General features: G+C 35.4%; 2 protein-coding genes and 1 long non-coding RNA gene across 3 annotated transcripts; all 3 read right to left on the bottom strand.

The window, feature by feature from the left end:
- Positions 1-558: 558 nt before the first annotated feature.
- LOC140055288 (GDH/6PGL endoplasmic bifunctional protein-like) lies at positions 559-6,415 on the bottom strand. The gene is made up of 6 exons (XM_072100587.1): positions 6,411-6,415; positions 5,129-5,318; positions 4,451-4,780; positions 3,951-4,106; positions 3,505-3,621; positions 559-3,211 (listed from the first exon to the last, which is right to left on the bottom strand). The coding sequence occupies exons 2-6, from the start codon at positions 5,310-5,312 to the stop codon at positions 1,620-1,622; spliced, it is 2,379 nt and encodes a 792-aa protein (XP_071956688.1). The 5' UTR covers positions 5,313-5,318; positions 6,411-6,415; the 3' UTR covers positions 559-1,619.
- A 171-nt stretch (positions 6,416-6,586) lies between these two features.
- Positions 6,587-23,614, bottom strand: LOC140055118 (uncharacterized). The gene is made up of 10 exons (XM_072100333.1): positions 23,464-23,614; positions 18,908-19,130; positions 17,836-18,141; positions 17,206-17,335; positions 15,289-15,507; positions 10,947-11,093; positions 10,442-10,602; positions 9,492-9,626; positions 8,945-9,027; positions 6,587-8,818 (listed from the first exon to the last, which is right to left on the bottom strand). The coding sequence occupies exons 2-10, from the start codon at positions 19,119-19,121 to the stop codon at positions 8,663-8,665; spliced, it is 1,551 nt and encodes a 516-aa protein (XP_071956434.1). The 5' UTR covers positions 19,122-19,130; positions 23,464-23,614; the 3' UTR covers positions 6,587-8,662.
- LOC140054495 (uncharacterized) lies at positions 13,303-14,593 on the bottom strand. The gene is made up of 2 exons (XR_011846525.1): positions 14,495-14,593; positions 13,303-13,613 (listed from the first exon to the last, which is right to left on the bottom strand). It is a non-coding gene; the product is annotated as an uncharacterized lncRNA (long non-coding RNA).
- Positions 23,615-24,142: the final 528 nt, after the last annotated feature.

Raw genomic sequence — 24,142 nt, 5'->3', positions numbered from 1 at the left:
ATCACAAGAAACTTTTAACACTTACATGAGAATTACTTATTGATAAACTATTTCACTTTATTCCTCGGATTGATGAGAAACTTGAATCCAGAAATGTACACTTTTTAAAGATTTTCTTCAAGATATAGTGGACAGTCAACTGCAGTTATGTCGTTCTCAAATTTTTTTGTTATGAACTGAATTTTGGGAAGCAGGTCAACTTGTTTCTAGGCAACAGCTGATTGATGGATCCATCAGGAGTAAATACAGGAGTTCCTACATTTATGTCCTGCTGACTTTCATTTTCAACTGAACATGTTTGCTGAGCTATATATTATTATGAACGCTTTATATTGTTATTATGACTTTTAATTTGAGAACTTTTACCAATTTTACTTTTACTTTTGTATGTTTTGCCACGTTTGCCGATTTATTGATTTGTGACGATTTGCGTTACTTTTTCTTTTGTTTAGATTTACGATGTTCGTAGTTAAGTTTGTTTCTCAATACATTTTTGGCTCAGTGACTCGTTGGTTTCGAAGACACGGCTTCGAATTGACGAGCGGGGGAATGTAACATGGTGGGACCAAACCCTATTAGTCACACAGGCTATTCACCCCTTACTCTCCCCGATGCCTACTTAACTTGGAACACTACATTCCTGAGGTGGGTCTTCCAAGGAAAGTCAATCAGGATGTGGTACCATTTAATTAGTCATCCTTCCTGTCCCCTTAATATAAATATATGTTTTGTAGTTAAGTTAGTTAGTTCGGGTATTGATTCTTGAGACTATAACATCAGTCAGAATCACTACGTTTCACATTGTTTTATAATATTACTTTTTGATTGAATAAATATTATATTTTGTACATTGAATAATTGTGTGCCATCGTTATTGTCTTGGCCCTCGACACGACTACCGTTACAGACCTTTTTATTGGATTTAATGCTTTTTCTTCAAATTTGTCTGCATTTAAAAAAAATCTAAAATATATTATAGATATTTTGCTTTTGTTCCTAGCAACGTTTTTAGCACTAGATTACTATACATTTTTACAGAACTTGCATAGTATATTTTCTTTTCTTTTACATTTTCTTAATTTTAAACAAATCAAATTGCATACTGCTTTCTTTACTAAACTATTTGATACAAATAAATGTTATGAATGTATTTCAAGCGTTTCTGTTAATTTGTTCAAGGTCAATAATATTGAATAGACAGGTTGTTGCAGAAAGAAATGGTCTGTCTACTTAATTCAAAACAATAGAATCAGACACTTTCCCATGAAATGATCAGGGAAAATATATATGTTAACGCTATGTCCAACCTCTATTAAGGGGACACTTTGTTCCTGAAGCAGGGCCGTAGCCCCCCAGTATGGTTGGTGAGGTTTCAACCATTTTTGCCTGCATAGGGGATTGGTCCTTCTTGTTATGACAACTGCACCACTTTAATTCTCTTGGCTACGGAACTGTGTTATTCAATACTACAGTAATAAAGTGGACTATTTTGGTAGTGTCCAATGAGGGATTTAAAAAGATATATCCCATACACCCACTTTTTCAGATGTTTTTATATTTTACAGTAACATTGTATGTTACTCAACAGTGTCTTACCAAGCTGTAGTAGTGGTTTATGTTTAACCGGTTAGAGCTCCATCATCTATATACCACCTGACTCCTGAATCAGGTGACACACCTGTTACAGGCAAGTTCATTTTATCAACAATACCACCTTTTATTCTATTGACAATGTCTACTTTATCTGCACCTGTAACTAAAACGGATACTGTTCTGGCAGCATTCAAACATGGGTATGTAAGAGAAAGTCGGCTAGAACCATCTGATGGATTTACGGTGACACTGACAAACTGGCGGTCTTCTTCAAGCGCTGTGCTGTGGGGGAAGAGTGAAGCGGTGTGTCCATCTTTTCCCAAGCCTAAAACAATGTAATCAAATATGCCATTTGTCCTCTTTCTGATGTCATTGTCATAGTAGATACTTTGTTCCTTGTCACAATTCTCCCATACACCAGTTATTGGCATCGGATGCACATTCCTATACGGGATGCTAATGTAGTCTATCAAATTCTTAGTCAGTGATTTAAAATTTGAGTTGTCGTCATCAAAATCTACACACCTTTCATCAACCAACCAAATATGAGTGTCTCTCCAAGGGAAGCTGTCCAATTGGGAAAGTTCATGAAACAATGGAACTGGACTCTTCCCACCAGAAAGTGCCAGGTGGAAATATCCTCGCGACTTAATACTGAAGATTGAAGAATTATATATATCCACAGCAAGCGCTTCTATTACTTGTTTGGCTTCACCAGATACTAAAAACTCATTTCTAAATGTTGAAGTTTTAAATGCAATATTGTGTTGATATCTGTTTTCAAACAGTGGTTCATTCTGCTGTGTTACAAACTGAGTGCCAGAAGTTAAAGAAACAAAATCTAAGATTTCTCCATTATTGATTCCTCCTGGGTATTCTCGTGGAATGGTACCTTCGAGATCTTTTAGAAGTGGTGACCATATTTTCCAAGACTGCATTAGGTCATCAGAAGCAATGAAATTTTGCTTTTCTCCAAGGAAGCAAGATCGTAAAAGAGCTGAGTAGGCATCTGCTTCAACAGGTGGAGAATAATGATTGAAGTCTTTGAAATCAGAACCAAATAAATTCTGGTCTTCGAATGAATATTTTGTTGTCCAGTCTGCAAAAACATTTGGTCGAAGAAGATTTTTACTTACCAAAAGCATTGGTTTGGTTTCTCCTGTACCACCAGTGTATATAACAATTTGTTTAGTGCCACAATCACCCTCTATCCCGCCATCATTTACACAGAAATTGTTTTGTTTAAATACTATTCTTGCGTAACCAGATTTTGAGTCCATCTTTTTACCAGAGACCAACACAAAGGGAACACCAAACCATCTAGGAGAATTTATAAATAACGTGACACCTGCAAATGTTGGAACAAGACTTGTGAAGTTGTCTGCCTTACCTAGTTCATCCCGTAGCTCTTCCTGGTAGGCTTTATACTGACCAATCACTGCATGCTGTTTTCTGATTGGCTGGATTTTGTTCATAAGATTAATTTTCTCAAATCTGTGCTGTTCAGGTGAACTGATATCTGCTGGTATTTCCATGGCAATAAGTGCTAATATTTCTGTCAGATGGTTCTGCATGACATCTCGTATAACTCCATACTCATTATAAAAACTAAAACGACCTGTATCAACAATAAATAATACGAATTACTGAAATGTGAATGTAGGTGTTACACAGTATAAGGTATAACGCTCTGTATACACTATCAAACTAATTTGACAAAAAAAGTGTGATGTGCCCAAATAGGTAGTGATATGATGTCATCATGTCCAACAGTATGGGCAGAGTATGTGTTTTTGTCACATAAAGTTTGATAGTGTAGACAGAGCATAAGATAATGTACAGTAGGTGATTTACATTTAGAACATGTCTTTTGGAACAATGCTTTATAGGTAGGGTATTGGTTGTACTTACCTGTGACATCAAGTTTTTCTTTCATAACTATTTCAACTCTTTCCACATGATGCTTATTCCAAATTTGTTCGTACTTATCTTGATTGAGCTGTCGGAATAGCAAAATCGAAGATACTCCTGGTTCAAGAAACATACAATTTACATTTAAACTCAAATTAATATAGAACAAAAGTTGCTTCTTATACAATATTAAACATTGCAAACTTTTGTGGTGCCAAGCAAGTATATATCCTAGAATTTATTTCATTTCATAAGTAATGTTTGTTCATATCAAGTACTGTAGCTTATCAAATTATAATGATACTTATGCTTAAATTTGTCTAACCCAGCAATCCTCAAACATTTTTTTTAATTTTCCTACATGCATTTGTTCTTAGGACCTAACATGTGGTGCTTAGGAAGTTTGTGGAACATTGGACTAAACCAATAGGATTTTAAATATGTACCTGTTTTTCCAAGATAATGGTCAATTCTATACATTTCCTCATCATGTAGATGTTCCATAAGTTGGTCAGACAACTTTTTGGCTGACATCAGATCATGCCCAAAGGGCTTCTCAAGGACAACACGCAGCCATGTATTACTCACAGTAGGTCTGCAAACTGAAAGTCATTGATATGTTGATTAAAACCACAATTTTACTATACATATCTTAATAATACATATTGTATTGACTGCTGCGGAGCCAGTAACTGTTGACATTTATTCAATTTATAAGTGCATTTAGAAGTTGGAGGTAGAAGAGAAAGAGGTCAGCCAAAGGTGACGTAGAAAGATAGAAAGAAAGCAGGATAGTTGGTTTGAAGAAACATGATGCGCAAAACAGGAAAAAGTAGAGAGATGGTGTAGCAGCCTGGAATGAGTGACAGTCAGTAACCCTTGGAAGAAGGGAAAATGCTGACTCAATAAAAGATGATGATGATGATGATGTCATGAAAATACTTACAGCTCCCCACATTTTCAGCAATATTGGCATATGCAAAAGCAGGTACAGACAGATAAAACCAACGTCCATTTTCCTTAGCATGTTCTTGGTCTGCTTCCATTTCAAACATCTTGCAGAGTTCCTGGTATTGTTCCGCTTTCTTTAGCTGTTTGTATTGCACACGTGAAAGGAATTTTTCTCTCAAATCCTCGCAGTTGGACGGGATTGGGACTGTCAATTTGTTACACTGAACACGCTCATTGAGAATGTTTTTCAGGAGTACTGTACCTTCCTCTGCATTAACCCTTGTGGCACCATACAGTTTTAGATGATGATCAACAGATTCCATTTCTTTAAAAAATGAATTTTAACATTAGTATGGTATTCAATACCGTATTTAAATTGGTCTATATGCAATAATACTGTGAAGGTTTTAACATACATTTAAACTCCCTGCAGTGATGGTAGGGATGGGGTGGGGATGCTGGGGTTGTGGGTAAAATTTTACTTGGAATGTTTTAGACAACATTTGAAAACTGCCACAGAGAGTAAGGTGTTGAGGGTAGCCTCTGGGGTGTGCTATAAAATAATACACATTGATTACAATATTTATTATTGTATGCTTTCTTAATAGTATAAATATTAATTGTATTTGTATACTTACTTTTAATTAGTATAAAAACAAACATGCAAACTTACCTACAAATAAATTAAAAAATCCTTGCCACAGATATCGTTGAGCTAGGTCACCGGTAGCCCCAACGATGACAACACTGGTAATTTTAGTTGTGGGAACAGGATGTTGGGTTGATACAATAGCAATAGCACCTATGATTAATGCCATAGAAAGCCACACACAACTTGCTTTTAAAGAAGTCATCATCTTGATCTTTAAAAAAAATTATAAAATAGAAGGTCAAATGTGAAAGTTTCCTGAGAAATGTGGGATAGGCCTATTTTAGTATTCAGTTCAGTATTTTATTAGGTGTGATGGTGAATGTGTTTTTAAATTAAAAATAAAGGTTTTCATTGAATTTTCACAGAGATTTCCTTTGTGCAATTTGAACACAAAATGACATGAAATGTAGTAAGCATAAAAGGGGAAGCCCTGTATTCACTCACAACTGCACTTGATAGTCTTCTCGGATAAGGACTACAAACCGTAGGTCCAGTGTACACAGTTATAACTTGTGTGTACTTTAAAAGAACCCAGTTCATTATTCGAAAAAGAGTAGGGGGTTACCCCGGTGAACTGGTTCACACAATAGCCCCTGTATCAGGGGGATTACCACCTATCTGATAGGACAGTGATTAATTCACTATTGGTAATCCTTGGCCACATTGCCTAAAGACATAAAATAAAATAAATAAAATAAACTAAACATTGTTGACTTATCATATCATAAACACATCCACACAGCTGCGAGAAGATCGCAGCCTTTCATGAAGTTTTTTAGGTTCCTGCGCAATTTGAAATAAGTATTTTGATTTAAATTGTGCAAATTGCACTAACAAAATGCATGTGAAATATTTCAATGATGCATTAACCACGGGACCACATACAATACATTTACATACATTTACATACATTACAATGGTTCCATCCATACCCGACATAAACTAGGCCTAGATTCATTGTCAATAAATGATTATTATTAACTAGCTCCTACAAACGCTACCTGGCTTCTTGGCTAGGCCTACTAAATAGACTTTAAAACACACAGGTATCACTCAGTGACCAGTCAGTCCTCCTCCTGCACGTACACACACAGCAGCAGCAGGACTCAGGAGGAGAGAGAGGTCCCACCAGCAGGAGGCCTAAATTAAAGTCTAGAATAGTAGAGAGTATAGTAGGTAGGCCTTGAAGGTATTGCTAACCTAGATTACTTCAAAAACTAACTTGGAAAAAACATAAAAATATAATGTAATATTTTAATCAATTCTTTCACTCTAGTCTAGAGGAGGCCTAGCCTATGCTTACACGTCGTCCAGGTACGCCGTTGTTTCGTTTGTTTATAGAAAAAAAACCTCACATGTGAGGATTATTCCATTATTCGTATGGGTGTGTTACGTAAGACAACATTACACTACAGTGTAGTAAACTATCCAAAGCATCGAGCTACGATGTTATGTAATAAAACGTCATGATACAACCAGTATACAAATTTTGTCTTCAACTTTATTTCTGTAAATTCAAACATTTTATACAAATACATTCAATTATTTTTGTTATAATTGAGATCTACCATGAAGGTGAACATATCTATTTATTTTTTACCTCTATGGATATCTACCATAACAGTTTTATCATTACTCCATGGTTTTATGAAGAAAAACACAAGAGTATGCAATAAAATATGCATAATGCATCTTGCATGCTATCAAAATACTGTCAACTTTAGGTAAATCAACTTGTAGACCCACTACACTACAGGCAAAATATTCAAACCTAACCCCTTTCCCATACCTGAAGGCCTACCCTAATGCAAATATAATATTTTAAATTATGAATAAAACACTATAAAATTGTAAATTCCCAAATATTAATCTAATATAACTTTTTAATATAAGAAAATCAATAACAAAAATTACTAAATTAGCTTTACCTTAAGTTTATTAACACACGCATCATCTATTTCTCACCATTTTAATATTCAACATCTCGGTATTCAATGAAATATAAAGATAATTAACTCTACTCAACAATATGTCATGGCAAGTATTACATTTTATTTAAATTCTTGACTAGAGCCAAAAAAAAAATGTTGTCAATTCTATTTTTAGCCTTGAAGGTATATTCAAAACATATATTGACAATATTTTAAAATTATATTAATGAAAAACATTATATACAAATTACAGAAATTACCTTAAAAATAAAATAACAGAATTTAAATTAAACATTTCAAATTATACAATATATTTCTCAAATCCAATTCATTTAGTTAATTAATTAAAACAAATTGTATGTATGCCTATGGATAAACATATGTTTCATATTCTGGGTTGAAAAGAAATGAGATATAGATGGGTGGCCGCCCTCACATGGGTGGCTGTATACAGACTAAAGAAGCCTTGTGAAGGCATGTACAGTATAGAACAGGGAACATTTCAATTAAAAATAAGTTGATATTATGACTGATACTATTATGAAGTAAGAACATAGTTTTGTATTACGTTTTTAAATACACAAATTATAAATGGTTATAAAATATTGACATAATTTGTTTTCTTGACAAAATTGTAAAGTAGTCGATACACATGATAAAAATTACTGATCACTTTCACCAGTTTAAACCATTTCGATTGTAAGCATTGTGAGACCTTTTGGTAAAACTATTGTATTATTGATAAATTGATGCTCAAAAACAGAAAGGATAAATAAAATACATTAGATTCTATGCAGATTGCTGCCTGTCACCTTCATTGAGGTCTAAAGCTCTGTCTGCACTATCAAACTTTATAAAAAAACATCACATTTTTATTATCACATAGAATTTGTTAGTGTAAACAGAGCTTCAGCAACCAATAATAGTATTTTATATAAAGATATAATTTGCAACCTGATGATTATAAAAAACTTTGAATTTCATTGCATACCTTCAAAACATTTATAGTTGATGTAGAAAGTCTAAAACTCTGTCTACACTATCAAACTTTATCAAAATGTGATGTGTCCATAAATAAAATGTTATAGTGTAAACAGACCTTTAGCAATCAAATATCCAATATAGTATTTTATATAAGATATAATTTGCACCCTGACGATTATAAAAAACTTTCATTGCTTTCACAACATAATAAACATATATTACACAGTGCACAGTCTCAATAGAAGACAGAGTGAGCATCGGAAAGACTTTCTGTCAACCCAGACATCTATTGTTAGTCTAAGGGTGTCCGGCATTGGGTCAGTAGAACATATGTATAAAATATACTGCAATGAAAAAAAACACCTTACTGTACGAAGCATAGTATTACTGGAAAATGTAAACCATTGCATACATCCCACTAGCAATGCAACACAACAGAGTTAACCAATGAAAGGCAACAGTTTGAATAATCCATCGCTTGTGATTGGTCAAAATCACTTGCTTTATGCTTACGTTCTTGAGTTGCATCTTAGTGGGAACCAAGCTATAACGCCTTTATTTGTATGTACAGTACTTATTACTAACTCTTGATTACTTTTGGTTGGTATTTTGTTATGCTTCAGTACTATATTCCTCATACTCAGCTTTTTCCATTGTCTTGTTCAAGTTCTTTCATAGTCTTCATACACACTAACAGTTTATTTTTTATCTTGGTCACCTTTTCTAAACGTTCAGTCGAATTTCGTTTCAGTTTGTCAGCACTCTTTTGTAGGTCTGAAGACTTATTTTGTAATCTCTGCAATAAAAATTAAAATTACAGTTCAAAAGAGAAGACATTAGGTTCTGTTTAGATCTTAATTTGACAATGTTTAAAGGCACAGTACAATTTATGCATACGAATGATTTTTGAATTTATATTTACCTCTACCTGTCCCAACAAATAAACAATTTTCTCCTCAGAAATTTTTTTCTCCTCATTTATCTCCTTCAGCTCTGATTCTTCAACTGTTGAAAAAGACGAATATTTGTTTAAATACAAGAACCCTCCTATAACAATCAATTCCCCTCATTACTAGTTCAAGAATAATTAATAATAAAGTCACAGAGGTTTGTTACATTATGAAGTTTTATCTGAATGGTTTAAACCTGGCATTCTTAACAGATGGCCTACAGGCTAAGCGGGGACCATGGGTTACATTTGATATGGCCCACGAAGAGCAACTGTTAACATACTCCTGGGCAGAAACGTCCCTGATGCATATTACCCTTTTTCTTATACAGTATAGTAAAGGATTTAACTTTCTAACATACTGAGGGTGTACTACTCCATGACTCAAAATGGTGTCACCCATTTTCTCTACTCTATTACACAATGCTATTCGAAATTTCACACGCTTTTAACCAACAGGAGATTCTTGTGATAAAGTAGGGCAAAATCTTTTTTTTCCACACTATTATGCATAACTTACCAAGCCTTATCGTTTCCTCTTGGTTTATAATAGCCTGGAATTGCTGTTTATCTTGTTCCAGTTTTTCTACAATTTCTTTTTTAAATCCTGGGCTAATTTTTAAATATTCAAAGAAACCACTTGAATCAGATGTTGCTGAATAGAAAAACCAAAAGAAATAAAATGTAAAAAAACAAAATGGACAGAAATTGAAAAGGTAAACCAGATTTTGCTGTTATTCTCTACATAGATAGTCTTAATCAAGTACCCAAATGCTTGGTTCTCTCACTAGAGACGCAATGCAACGTAAAGCGATGGATTATTCGCTCTGTCACTTGTTATTGGTCAACACGCTTGCGTCCTAGAGGGAACCAAGCATAAGCAAGCTCCAGAATGTGTCTGAAGCCTGTTTCCACTAGGCGAATCTAATTAGAAAAAGAAATCACTCTATCCTTTCAATTACTAAGATTGTTACTAATTTAAACTTGTACACAACAATTCTCTTGCTGGAAGAGATCATTTTTAGCTTAATTTGTTTTAAATCTGCAATTCACCTTCTGTTTGTATTTTCTAAAAATAACTTAAAATCAATTTATTTAGTCATTGGATTTCATTCATGTCTGCCAGTTTCTATATCTATAAGAGAGGAGGTGCTCGAGTCCCAAGAGATTCAACTGGTGCTAACCTCAGATCATTAGTTCAAACCCAGGTTAGCGACAATGGCATAATTTGGGTGCTAGCATGAATTTCCATTGTCCTTAAACATTCTCGCAGCTTTTCAAGATTTTTGATTTTGTCAAAACGATTAAGCTCTGTCTACATTATCAAACTTTATGTGACAAAAAAAAAATGTGCCCATATATGAACATGAGGATGTCATATCACTTCCATATTTGAGCTTATCACTACCATAGGCTCATCAAACTGTTTTTGTCAAACTAGTTTGATAGTGTAGTAGACAACTAACTTACTATCATCAGGACTGTAAACTGCATCATTTGTGTAACTTGTACTTTCTGGAATATAACTTGTGGCTGCAGGATTGGTAACTTCAACATTATCTTCTAATTCACATTTGATACAAGATTGTGTGATTGTCACTGTGACTGCATCCATATTATTTCTTGCTTCTCTAAACAACAAAATTATCTATCCATTTAGTGTGGCTTTATTACAATAAAAATATATAATTAATATTTAATTTTTATTTACAAGGTCATCGCTGTTTATGTTACATGCAATTACATGTTTCTTTTAAGTTATGGCACTTTTATTGCTGTGTGAACTAAAACACAGGAGTAAAACCCTACACGTCCAGAAAGACTTCAGATGTACCATGTTCTTAGTATACAAGCATTTTGTATACACGCGGACTGACGAAAAGAGTTACCGCCAGCACCATAAGGTGAAAGAGAGGTCATTTTGTAGGACAACAGTGAATAATATCAATTTGCTACTATGTGTGCAACAACTTACTCAATTTGTGAGGTTCCTGGTAAATGTGTTCGAAGGTTGTCAAATGCGACTCTGCGGTGTGGTGAATTTTTTCTTGATCGTTTTGTGACAACAGGCTCCGCCGGTGAAGCATTCGCAACCGAAGCTGTATCTCGATTTGAATTTAGTCTACATTTAAAGAAAACAGGGGTTTTCCTAATAAAATATAACTCGCATAATGACAAAGTTCTCTACTAATATCAGCTTCTAGAAATGGAACTAATGTCTTTTTATACAGAATAGAAAATATGCAACAGAAAAACTTTATGCTTTATGATGTAATGATTTACCATTAAACTACAGATCTTAAAGATGTATTGTCCTCCAAAACCATGAAAACATTAATTAAAGATGTATTGTCCTTCAAAACCATGAAAACATTAATTAAAGATGTATTGTCCTCCAAAACCATGAAAACATTAATTAAAGATGTATTTGTCCCCCAAAAACATGAAAAATGAAAATTAATTAAATCAGACTTTGAATATATTATTTTGTAGTTTTAATAAAGTTAATCACTTCCATAGCAAAAAAAAATGAAAAAAAACTAATGTTTTCACTTATAAAATGACAAAATAAATGGTTAAATTTCACCAATTTGACCATTTTTTGCTTTGAATTACAGTTTTTTCAGGTAAATACATTTTTTTTCCGATCTAATTTTTGGTCAAAGTGGATAATTATTATGTGACTTTAAAATGGCATATAAACAAAATTAAAAAAAAAAAATGTTTTTTCAAATCAGACTTAAAATAGGTTATTTTGTAGCTTTAATAAAGGTAATCACTTCTGTAGAAAAATAAAATGGTTAAATTCAACCAAACACACAGAAGCAGCCAATTTGACTATTTTTCGCTTTGAATTACAGTTTTTTCTGATAAATAAATTGTTTTAGATGGTCACGGCGGATACTATACATCTTTAATATTTTTTATCAACTCTTTTTTTCCCACGATAGCACTCGATCTGAATTTTCTGTGCACAAACAGAGATCAGATTTTAAAGACCTAATCACACTATTTAGCATTATATTGCTGACATTTTTACAGTCTCTGTCTTTGAGTTCCATATAAGTCTGCCTTAAAGTTGTATTGTCCCCCAAAACATGAAAAATAAAGATGAAAAAAATCAAATTTTGAATAGACCATTTTGTAGTTATAATAAAGTTATTCACTTTCGCCGAAAAAAAATCCGAAAAAAATATTGATTTCGCTTATAAAAAATCAAAATAAGTTTACCATTTTTTCGAACTCATAAGTTCAGAAATTCCAAAATAACGATGGTTAGCTAACAGCTCATAAATATGCATGATATGTTAATGAGTATCCAAACAGGGGAGATCCGATCTGTTCACCACGTAAACAAACATGTGCGAAGAACAGAAGAAAGTGCTGGGGTTTCCCTGATCGTATGATGTAAAAAGCTCTGCCGTTAATTTGCTGGTAAGTAGAATTCTATTTTAGATGAATGACACATCCTCCTATAATAGTTTTTGGCGTATAGTTATAGGCTTAGCTATCTAGGCTAGGGCTATAATATAAGCCTACTTCTACTATCTAGTAGGGCCTAGGCCTAGTTAGTATAGTACTGTAGTTTACTACTGTGTAGTGTAGTGTAGCAGCAGCTGTAGGCAGGCAGATAATCGGGTCAGAAAAGTAGACGGGAACCCACTTTGAGGCCTAGCTAGGTCCTATATGTCGTACTCACCTAGCTAAGCCATCACTCCACAACTAGCTACAGGAAATAGGCCTACTATGTTGATGTACCACTGATATACATTTGGAGCTCGAATTAATTTTAAAGTCTAAAAAAAGACTAACTGATGACAAAAAACGAACATTTGGAAAATGATCAGCATACAGTACCAAAGAAGTTGACGGTAGAATAGATTGTTGTTGATAGCAACCAAAACGAAAACACTAGTAATTAGACTAGGCCTTTTTTAGGGAGGAGATGCACTTTTCAAGGATTCCTTACTGTACATTAGTACCCCAAATTGAAAACTTCGGATTCATGTACAGAAATAATGATTATATGTATGCAATAAATTGTGAAATATTTAATTTTTCTATTTGACTTTTGTATTTATACATCATTGTTTTTCAATTTATAGACTTAAGCTAATGAAGACTGGAACAGAAGTTACACCCATACAGCATTTTAAAGGCAACTGGCAGTAGACTCGGTAGTGGAACACAAGATAAATATTGGATGACTATCATAAAGCATTAGGCAAATGTGTTGGTTGTTTTCCAGCTTTTAAAATGTTGTATAGTTTTCATAATTAGAGCAATAACATTTGTATACAGCATTAAATAAATAAAAAATACTACTACAGTACATGAGATAAAATCACCATAATTTTAATGTGTGAAGATTTACAGTACAGTACAGTAAAAAATGAGTTAATTACTAGTATATTTCATTGAATTTCTGCATTATTGTTGACAATTTATTTTCAACTATTAATTGATGTGTTGATTGTGGCATTACAGCAATAGCTTGTCTTCTGTGATTGTTCATCCATTTTAAAGTGTCATAGTAAGAAACGTTCAAATAAATATTGTGAATGTTGCTACCACATTTTGTGTTGATTTCTTCACCATTTTCCACTACTTGCTCATATTGTTCATTCAAGTGTGTTAATACCTATTAAAAGAAAGACATTATTTATTAAAATATGTACATAAAAAGTTTAATTGTGTGAATGTTGGTTTGAACGTTATTGCTTTGGAAGAATTTTCAACATAACGGTACTAAGTACTGTAAGGTACACATTCCAAAAAATATTCAACTTAGATTATTTGGTCATTTTCTCTAAAATAATTACATTATTGGATGTACAGTATAGGCCTAGTTACAATTTTCACAAATTTATATTAGCATTAAAATCTAATTAATCATGAAGGAAAAACCAAGCACCATAATCTCTCCTGGCCCTGGTGGTGACCTTATTTTCTATTTTTGGCAGCCATCCACAAGCCATCGCTTTTTGAGTTTCGCTTCTCTTATGTATAATTTTTTTTAATCACAAACTCTACATAGAAAAGAAAATTAAATGTTTTAAAATGAATGAAAAGTGATATGAATAATGATAAATTAAAGACTATTATTAATATTATAGTATTATACTAAAAATAAATTCACACAAGTCACAATAAAACCATGGAGGTATAAAATATTTTATTTTTATACCTCCATGCTAAAACCTTATTCCTTACTCCATGCTCACAGATGAATGTTATAGGCCTAATCCTATTTAAAGCTAGGTTGGCAATAACTATTAATAAGGCTTACAAGTTGTATCTATTAGTATTAGCTAGGCCTGCTACTCACTCAGGGTGAACCCTCACTCAGGCCTACAACTAGGCCTAGTAGTACTACTACCACTACTAGACTAGCTACTACTCTAGGCCTAGCCAATAGATAGGGGATAGTACACTAGATAGCCAGTACAGCTGTAATGGGCTAGCTAGGCTTCCTATACTAACTAACAAAGCTGCACCATAGAAACTACAGTTCTTACTTACCAATCTGCTAGGGCCTAGCCATAGTCTTTTCTTCAAGTAGGAGTTGTTTTTGTTGTTGTTAAACTACAGAACTTTCCCACATCGTCGTCTCGCCATATCACGTCGTTTTTTTTTTCAGATGACCTAGAGGTCACATACACGCACAAGAATCATACAATATGCATAATTCATAAGCTAATTCAGGTCAAGGGTTAAATTAAACCGGAAGCCAGCTGGCTGCCAGCCAACCGACTTCCGGTTGACTATTTTTTACTTTAAATTACGATTTTCTAAGGTAAATAATTTTTTTTTTGATCCAATTTTTTTTCAAAGTGAATAACTTTTATGTATCATTAAAATGGCCTTTAAAAAAAAAAAATTTTTGTTCAGGGGGACAATACATCTTTAAGCTCTGTCTATACTATAAAAACTTTATTTCACAAAATAAAAATGTGATGTGCCCATATGGATATTATTAAAGTCACACTATCAGATTTGAACATATCACTATCAGATTTGAACATATCACTACCATATTTGGGCAAATCACACTTTTGTGTCAGAGCTTCATTTGTATTCAGGAAACTCTGATTAATCTGTATATAAACTTTAACTTGAATTGAACTTTTTACTCTATTCTTTTCTTTTATTTTAGGCGAACCAATTTATAGGGGAATTGTCATCGACACTAGAGTGTAAACAAGAGCAGAATTATATGAGAGAGTGTCGCTTTAAAAAGCACACTGTATTCGTTTCATGAGTGTCCCTTTAAAAAAGGGCATCCCATGAATAGGTTATAAAGGACTACTGTATACCTCTTTTTTGGTGAACTGACTGCAATGACTCCTTTTGTTAGTGTGACATCCATCTGTGAAGTCGGTACTTGTAAACGTGGTGAGGTTCGTACCATGCTTGAGTCTCCTTTACTGACGAGGCAGGGCCACCGGGGAGCAGCAACTATTGTCAGGTTTTGGACATAGTCCTCAGATTTGTTCAAACTTGCTATATCTAATGCAGTTTGACCCCATTTGTTTCTAAATAAAATTTAAATAACCAAGAATAAAAATAGCAATTTATAATCAATAATCATAAGGTATAATGCTTTTTCAGTTCACCAAAGGCTAACTTATGTTCCTCGTGTTCACCAATCATATGGTGAACATTTGTTTTCAAAGCTTGGGCCGACTACCGTATATTTCGGTGTATAAGTCGCACCTGTGTATAAGACGCACCCCCTAACTGAGAGTAAAATATCGGTATTTTTTATATCGTCTGTGTATAAGACGCACCTTATATTTCATCAAAACAATGTTTTTTTAAATTGTAATCAATATTATTGTAATAACATATTTTGTTATATCTGCAACGGCGTCCTTTATTTAGGTTTTTTCTTACCTAGACTCGGCCGCGCCCAGCCTCAACAGCCGCAACATCGAGTGCATGACCATGTGTGTAACACGTATATGTGGGCTAGCCTTGCTCGATCATTTCGAGAGGGCAGACGTTTTCACGGACAATTGTATTCGATTAGTATCTATGTATCCGAGAAGTGTGTACGCTAGGTCCATGCTATAATTACCTGGAGAATATACTAGTCGAATACCGTACACCATGTGGCCGCCAAGAAGGGCTTGCGTTGGGGGTACGGCGATCGTGCGTATAACTAACTGTATAAATAAATACTATTCCAATCGTACGACGTAAACGTTTACAAATGAAATTTAATCGCCATAATGAACAAATCTTTTCATCATATTTTTAGTATAACATCATGCTAAAATGCCTTGAAAACTAGGCAGAAGCAGGTTGCCGTTACGTTAGTTACTTTAGCTAGGCCTAGCCTACTCAGGCCTAGCAAACGAGGTGACGATAGCCTAGGCCTAGCCTAAGGCCTAGCTATGTACAATCTGTGTGGTGAGGCATTTATGTTCGGTGTATAAGACGCACCCTTAATTTAGAGGTCAAATTTGCGTGTCAAAAGTGCGACTTATACACCGAAATATACGGTATGTGGAATAAACCTCACTAAACAATACACAACATATCATCGGTGACAAATTGTCAAAAACACACCTTTTCCCCTATAGTAATTTTTCACCATTGGTTATTGTAAAGCCTTTTGATCATTGTATTAAAGGCGCTATATAAATGACAATGTTAATCTTAATGTATTTCAAAACTATTCACATGGACCAAAAGATGTGTTTTATGCGTAATGCTTGTTCATGCTTTCATCTGCCGAAACCCTTTTCTGGTACGAATTTATAGTTCCTTGAATTGTTTATTTCAGCTTAGGGAATACTTATAACACTTGTGCTTTGAAGAGGACTTATGCATGCAAATTGCAGCATACAGTACAGTAGATAGCTAAATGTGAATGTATTATTTTGTTTATAGCAATACAGCATGCTCACATATGATCAATCAGAACTCAATTTTAAAACTGTTCAGCCAACATTTGTTGTTGTTTGTCTTTTCTCTAAATCCAAAGTGATTTAATAGGGCACTTTGGATTTTTGACGGCCGAGTACCAAGAACAACTTAGATCAGGTCAATCGATGCGTCATCGGTCGTCGTCAGGACCTAGAAACCATCAAACCTGTGTCGAGGTGAGAACACACACACCAACATTCCCTATTTGCATCCCAATATTCCCTATGTACTAACATGTTTTTTCATCATTGCAAATCGAAAGCTTCCTATTATAATTTAATATCAGTGAAGCAATATACCTTATGTTTAGACTTGCTGATGCGTTCATCATTCGCCGGATAGAAGGCAGAATGCCTGGCTGCTTAACCATCAAATGCAGGACAGTATTACCATCGTGATCTTGAGCATCTGTCATTACTGATCGTTTGTCTGTTGATATAGTTTAAAAAAAGTGAAGTAGCTTCTCTACAATCCAGTAATGTATGCATCAAGTGGTATAGTATTCTGACCAGAAAGGTGCAAAGATTAAAATCTAGTTAAACCCATATGTGAGCCTGAGATGAAAAATATAGTTACTGCAGTAACTGTGTAGTTGAATATTTTTGACACTGTCCCTTACTGTACCTGGAGTAACCCTAATTGCATAAACATGTTAAACAATAAACAAAATATAGTTACTGCAGTAACTGTGTAGTGGAATGTTTTTGACACTGTCCCTTACTGTACCTGGAGTAACCCTAATTGCATAAACATGTTAAACAATAAACAAAATATAGTTACTGCAGTAACTGTGTAGTGGAATATTTTTGACACTTTCCCTTACTGTACCTGGAGTAACCCTAATTGCATAAACAAGTTAAACAATAAACAAAATGTAGTTACTGCAGTAACTGTATGGCTAGTGGAGAAACTTTGACACTGTTCCTTACCTGGAGTAATATTAATGATAGTATCTGTACAACATATCATCCAATGTGAAAAGTACTCAACTGAAATCTCCTTCTTTAATAATGAATGAGCTAGCAACAACATTGGTGTCTGTCGATTCACATTAGCCAGGGAAAGATTGCCACTAAGCAAGTCAACAGTTGAATCTAGGCCTCGTATCTGCAACTTGTTGTGCAAGCGTAACCGTAGGCTTATTATGGCCCTATGAAGAGCCGTATCACCAGCTTCTGTTTGTAGGTTAGGATCAAAACCTTCTTTTATCAACCATTTAACCATTGAATATTTACCTGAAAATGAGTCATTGGCATACAATTAGCAACTAAAAAGAAATAGCCAGATGAAGTTATTTAGACAATGTTAATAACACAGCTATAACAAATTTATGAAACTATAGATATTATAAGACAAGAAGTTTTTTTAAATTTTAATGACTATTTAAGAGTCGGTGCTGCCGGAGCCTGTTTTTGTCTGTCAAAAATTCTGTGTATTAAAATCGATGTACAGTACTTTACATGCAGTTGTACTGTACCTTGACAAGTCAGAATAATACTTGATTTTAATACTAAAGCTTGGTTCTTCCCACTAGAGACGGAATGCAAGCGAGTTGAGCAATGACAAAACAGTTTGAATAATCCATCTCTTGTAATTGGTCAAATCACTTACGTTACAATACAGTACGTTCTTGTGTTGCCTTTCTAGTGGGAACCAAGCATTAGGCACAATCATGACTTTTTTCAGCGATTTGAAACATTCAATTACATAAAATATGGTTTTGTCAAACATGTAGTTCATTAATTAGAGAAGACATAATAAATTGATGGATTTTTAATCATAGTAGAAAAATCTGTGTCCTGTTCTTTAATTATGAAGATGTAAGGGGATGCCCTTCATTCTGTAAAAATCGGAATTCACCACTCTTGGATGGAGCGATTTATAGGGCACTAACTTTTTATCATGTGAGCCACAATTATCCAATAAAATAATGACAGGAATCTATGTAGGTGTTATATAAAAAGTCATTAACATTATAATTAAAATTAAACATTGACAAACCTAAAGCACAAGCCCAATGAAGCAGTGGGTACTGGAAATCTTTACATGGATCTGGAATGTTATCAGATATCTTCCACCCTCTTGTCTTGTAACTTTGAATACACACAGACAACTCTGTCATGTTCTGTCGGTTTGTATTCATAACACATATTAGTAAAGGACAATGCTCATAGCTACAGTTCACATCACAAAATGGCAAATGAACAGATGCCATCGTGTTCACCTGAAATGATAATTTAATGTATCATAAAAACAACTTATTTTAAATGAAATGAGTAATTGTTGCCTCATATTCAAAATTATAAACGCCTAATATTTCATTTAATTTATTCTTTATTTCGTATTCGAATGTACATATACAGCATTACAGATACAAAGCTCTTTTAACTATTAAAATAAAACTAGAAAGCCCCTCCGAGTGCATACAGTACCTCCGCCTACTGTAAAATTCTCCTACATAAGATTTCTCCATGAAAATATATATATATGTGTGTGTCTTGAAGCTGTGTGTGATTTAGGCTAATTTCACTACAACCATGTGTATGGAATTTGTGTTAGCGAGATATCGGACAGACTTGTGCTGCATATTATGCAAATTAGTTTTCAGGGTCAGTGGAAAAAGATTAGTGGTATTGCGGTACGGTAGTGTTAATATTAATTAATTGGATACATATTTGTGTGTCTATTTGGATTGTTATTAATTAATTATTAATTAATAGTTAGTCCGCTTTTGGAAATAAAAAATCGATCTCCATCGGCGGGGTTAAAAATTCCCGGTTTAGGGATTATAGTTAGAGTCCGGGTTTTGGTTGTTAAACTACCATGCCGATAGATGGGAATCGCACTCGGTTGAATTTTTGTACACTCGAGCAATTATGCAATATTCCGGGGATCGGAGTGGTTCGGGCGGACAAAATGTTGTCCCTTAGGACTAGATTAGGTAATATTTCGTCCGTAATAGAAATAGGTTCTATTAATGGGTCTTTAGTAAGAAGCCGGAATTCTCAAGCAGATTTGATTTTTCACCTAACCCTAGGTTGTCACCAGAAGATTTTCGTCAGATGCTAGCTTCAGTGTCTTCCTTGGTAGAGATCAGAATGATCTTAGTGTTCATTCCCCGGCCCAACATGAAACGGAGACAGTAGGGGAATGGGCCGACCAGGTTTTAACGAGGAAAGCGTTCAAGCCGCTTTCCAATGAATGGATACAGAGATATTCAGCAATGAAGTTCTGTATTGGGTGCCGTAACACGGGGGGTGGGGAAATTGGTACTTTTCGAAAACTGCGCTACTATACTATGTCCGAGGTGCTTATTAAGTACAACAAATTTAACAGCCTCCAATCTCTTTATGAAACTATGTGGGGAAAAGAAATAGCGTCACCACCACCCCAGCAAGGTCTCCAACGGTCTCGACTAGGCCGATTGCACCATCACGCCCACTTTCTTCTACTCCCGTCCAACCTGAGGACAATGATAGCGAGGGGGAGCCCGTAGTCCAGTTAGTCAAAACAACGTAACTACAAAATGTTGCTTTTCGAGAAAAATTTAATTGAAGTTTGAGTGTTTGCATTTCAGCAACAAATTATCGTAATGATGTGAAATTTTGCATGAGTATATATAAATAATAATTATTATTAAATATGAAATGTTAAATAATTTAAACAATTTATCAAAAGTTATTACCACTTTTAACAGATACGTTGTTTTGCCTTGGAAATGATGTGAAAGTCATTTCTTAGGCAAAACAACGTAACTGCGATATCCTGTGGCAAAACCATGTAACTGTGGTCATTCCATGGCAAAACAACGTAACTGTGATGATTTTAAAAACAATGGATTGAAACTCTTTTTGAACAACAGGGAGGGCTGCAATCACTAATAATGCCTACCAACTAGGTTGGCTTAACAAAGAGTGCATTTGAAGCTAGGCTTAGCCATTTTGATCTACTATTTATGATATAGACTTACATTATTATGTTATAGCCTACCTACGGTACTAACCTGCTACTACAAGGCACACGTACAACAATGCAAAAACGGCCGTCATACTAGCCTAGTTCCATTGACAGTACTGGGGTACTAGGCCTTGGCTAGATTACTGTAGGTAGGTCTGTCAAAAATAATAGCCTAGCCTAGTTTCAAGCTTGCCTAAACTTTTTCGTAAATATAGTTAATTCTTAGAATAAATTTTAATACATTAAATTAGTTGTCTAGCCTAATAAGCCTAGTATTGTTTAATATATCTTATACTTTTAGTTGAGATCGTTGCTACAGTATGCATATTGTCATGCATCAGCGGTTTCTATCTAAAAATTACGTAACTTAGCTGATTGTGAGAATTTAAAGGGAAAATTGTATGCATTTCCGTGGCAGAACAATGTATCTGGTAGATACGTTGTTTTGCCTTGGAAAATACTAGAAGTATTTGTTTTTTGCTTAAAGATACGTGGTACTATCTCTAAAAATAATGATCTCTGAAACCTGAAATTTTTACAGGTTGTTCATAAATTTGTAATAATTCCCCAAATGTAAAAATCTCAAAATTGACCAAAATGCGAGTTACGCGGTTTTGCCTTGGAACGGCCGAGGGATGGAGAACGGGGGTTTTTACAGACAACCACCTAGAGGTGGGTACGAGGCCCAATCAGGTGGGTTATGTAAGAGCGTTATGGCAATAGAGGCAGATTTGGCCCAGGTTAAAGGGTTGCTAAAAAGGGTCTTGGAGATACTGATACAGGGACCGAATGGGTGCAGGGCCTCCACTTCCTCCCCAATCAGCTATTACTACCCGGGACCGCTGCTTTGAATGCAATGAGGTGGGTCATTTTAAAAGAGAATGCTCAAAATTAGCGCGGCAAGCCAGGCAGGTAGGGGAACAAGAAGATCCTTTAAACGAATAGGGGTCTGGGGTCGAGCCTGACCACCGACTGCCAGCGTTTTGAAGGCTCGTGCGCTAAGAAGGAAGAGGTACCCGGGTGGGGATCCTCTGGGGGTATCTGTAAACACCGGTAGGTTAAAGGAAAGGGAACCATGAATAGTGGTAAATAGGGTAGAGTCAGCTAAAGCATTGCATGCCACAGTGTTTGTAAATGGGGTTCACCCGGTAGCTGTAGTAGATACTGCTGCTGATTATACAATTCTGTTCTCCACTTTAAGCAGGGAGTCTACCCCGGGGATTTGCCATGCGGTGGATGCTCTTATTGCGTTTCCGGGAGGACGTAAATGACGTGGTCCCTATTTTAAAAATCCGGCAGATAGAATCGGACCCTAATGAAGAGGGGTTCTGGTGGACCCAGGTGGGACTATGATCGAGGTCGTATGGCTCAGACTGATGTGGAAGAATTATTGAGCTCCAGTCTGGCGACAAACACTTGTGGCTAAATCGGGATTGGTAACGTATCGGAGAGGACGGGCTCCTTTACATAGGGAGAATATGGAGTATGTGTCAATATTTCGCAGCTTGTGCGATCAATATTGACTGATACAAATGCGCCGCTCGTCGAGAGCCGTTTTAAGTCTCAGCGGTGTCGATACCCAATAAAGGGTTACATTTTCAATTTCAAAGTTTTTAATTATAACTTGCACGGCCGGGTGCCATATTTTATTATGTCACAAGGAGATAGCAAATTCCGCGAACCCAGTCTCAGGGGCTGGGTAGCAACGCTAGCCGGGTGACTACCTCCTTTTCAAAACTGGGGCAAGTATAGTATTGACCCCAGGGGGTGGCCAATGAATAAATGGCCTGAGCATACCAACCGTCTGCGGGCGCTCGGATCTATAGTAGTACATGTGACGTACGGCATGTGCAGACGGTAGGGAGAAACCAGAAATCAGGGCACTTAGCCACGGAATTTGCTGTGGTTACAAGTATATAGCTATTACAAGCAGTAAAACGGAATATATATATTAAATTGGATTTGTGTATCTGGTGCATTTTTATAAACAGGTTGAATACAATAATATTTAATATTGTGTTGGGGGCCAACATATTTTTGTGGCTGACCTGATCACAATCACATTTGGTCCAACGCCTATTCTTCAGTTAGCTAATGTACAGTACAGTACTATACTACTAGATAATATTAATAAGACTCTATAAATAGGCATAGCTAGTCTCTTAGGGTAGCTAAATAGCCTACTAGTAGGCTAAGGCCCCGTTAACTAAGGCCTCTAGCCTCTCCTAGGTTAGGCCTAGCCTAGGCTACTAAGATTAAGAATGATGATTAAGAAGACAATAATAGGCCTACTAGATAGGTACGCTAGCCTAGATAGTTATTAGGCTAGTATATCTTGCAACTAGCCTAGCCTACCCTACTAGCCTCCGGCCAGGCATAGTCTAGCTTTCAAGTTAGGCAGAGGGGCAGCCTACTACGGCTAGGTAGGCCCTTCCCTCCGTCCCACTAACTATACTAGGCCTGGCCGGAGGCCTAGCCGGCTAGGCCTATACTAGCCTAGCCTACTAGGCCTAGCTGGCTAGCTAGTACAGTAGTGAGGCCTGGATTTATACATTTTAATCATCCTATCTGTAAAAACAAACGTCTCTGCCCAGACTTACCTTTATTAACACGATTCACAAATTCTTGGAAAACTAATATTAATAACGATAAATACGTTTGCAATAATTATTAATAGAAAAAGTTCCTCTTTTTTTCTAGGCCCGGACCGGAGGAGGTGGGAAGTCGGGACACACACACCACCATCAAGCAGGCAGAGAGAGAAGGATCTAGGAGCGAGAGTGTGCGCGCGTCACGTTTCGTACCTACCCTTCTCTGGTTGGTGGCGCTGTTACTCTGTTCTTCACCAGAACCATAATATTGAATTTCAAAGGGTTGTCGGACCATTATGTGCTACCTGGTGGTTCTTTCCAGAGCTATTTCTTGAACAGAGCCAATATTACAATCAAATGTACAATGTTATCGGATCATAACAAAAAAAGGATTTTAATATTAGTTGTATAGGCCCGCCCGGTAATAGGCCTATTGATATTTTAATAATCTGACCATGGAGTTATAATCTGACAAATCACAATATGGATTAAGTAAATGATATTATTATTAACTGTGTCATTGGTCAACTCGCTTACTTTGCGCTTGCGTCCTTGCGTTGCGTCCTAAGTGGGAGGCGGCTTTGTTGGCCTGCCCTATCCACTTACGGCCGAGTCGCGCACAAGAAAAATTATTCGTATGGTAAAGGCCTATATAACTACATTATTGAATTTATTATTATTATAGATT

The sequence above is a fragment of the Antedon mediterranea genome, chromosome 7 (assembly GCF_964355755.1).
Source record: "Antedon mediterranea chromosome 7, ecAntMedi1.1, whole genome shotgun sequence".
Taxonomy (NCBI): Eukaryota; Metazoa; Echinodermata; class Crinoidea; order Comatulida; family Antedonidae; genus Antedon; species Antedon mediterranea.
The sequence above is the reverse complement of the archived record's forward strand: the minus strand, read 5'-3'. Positions and strand labels throughout refer to the sequence as shown.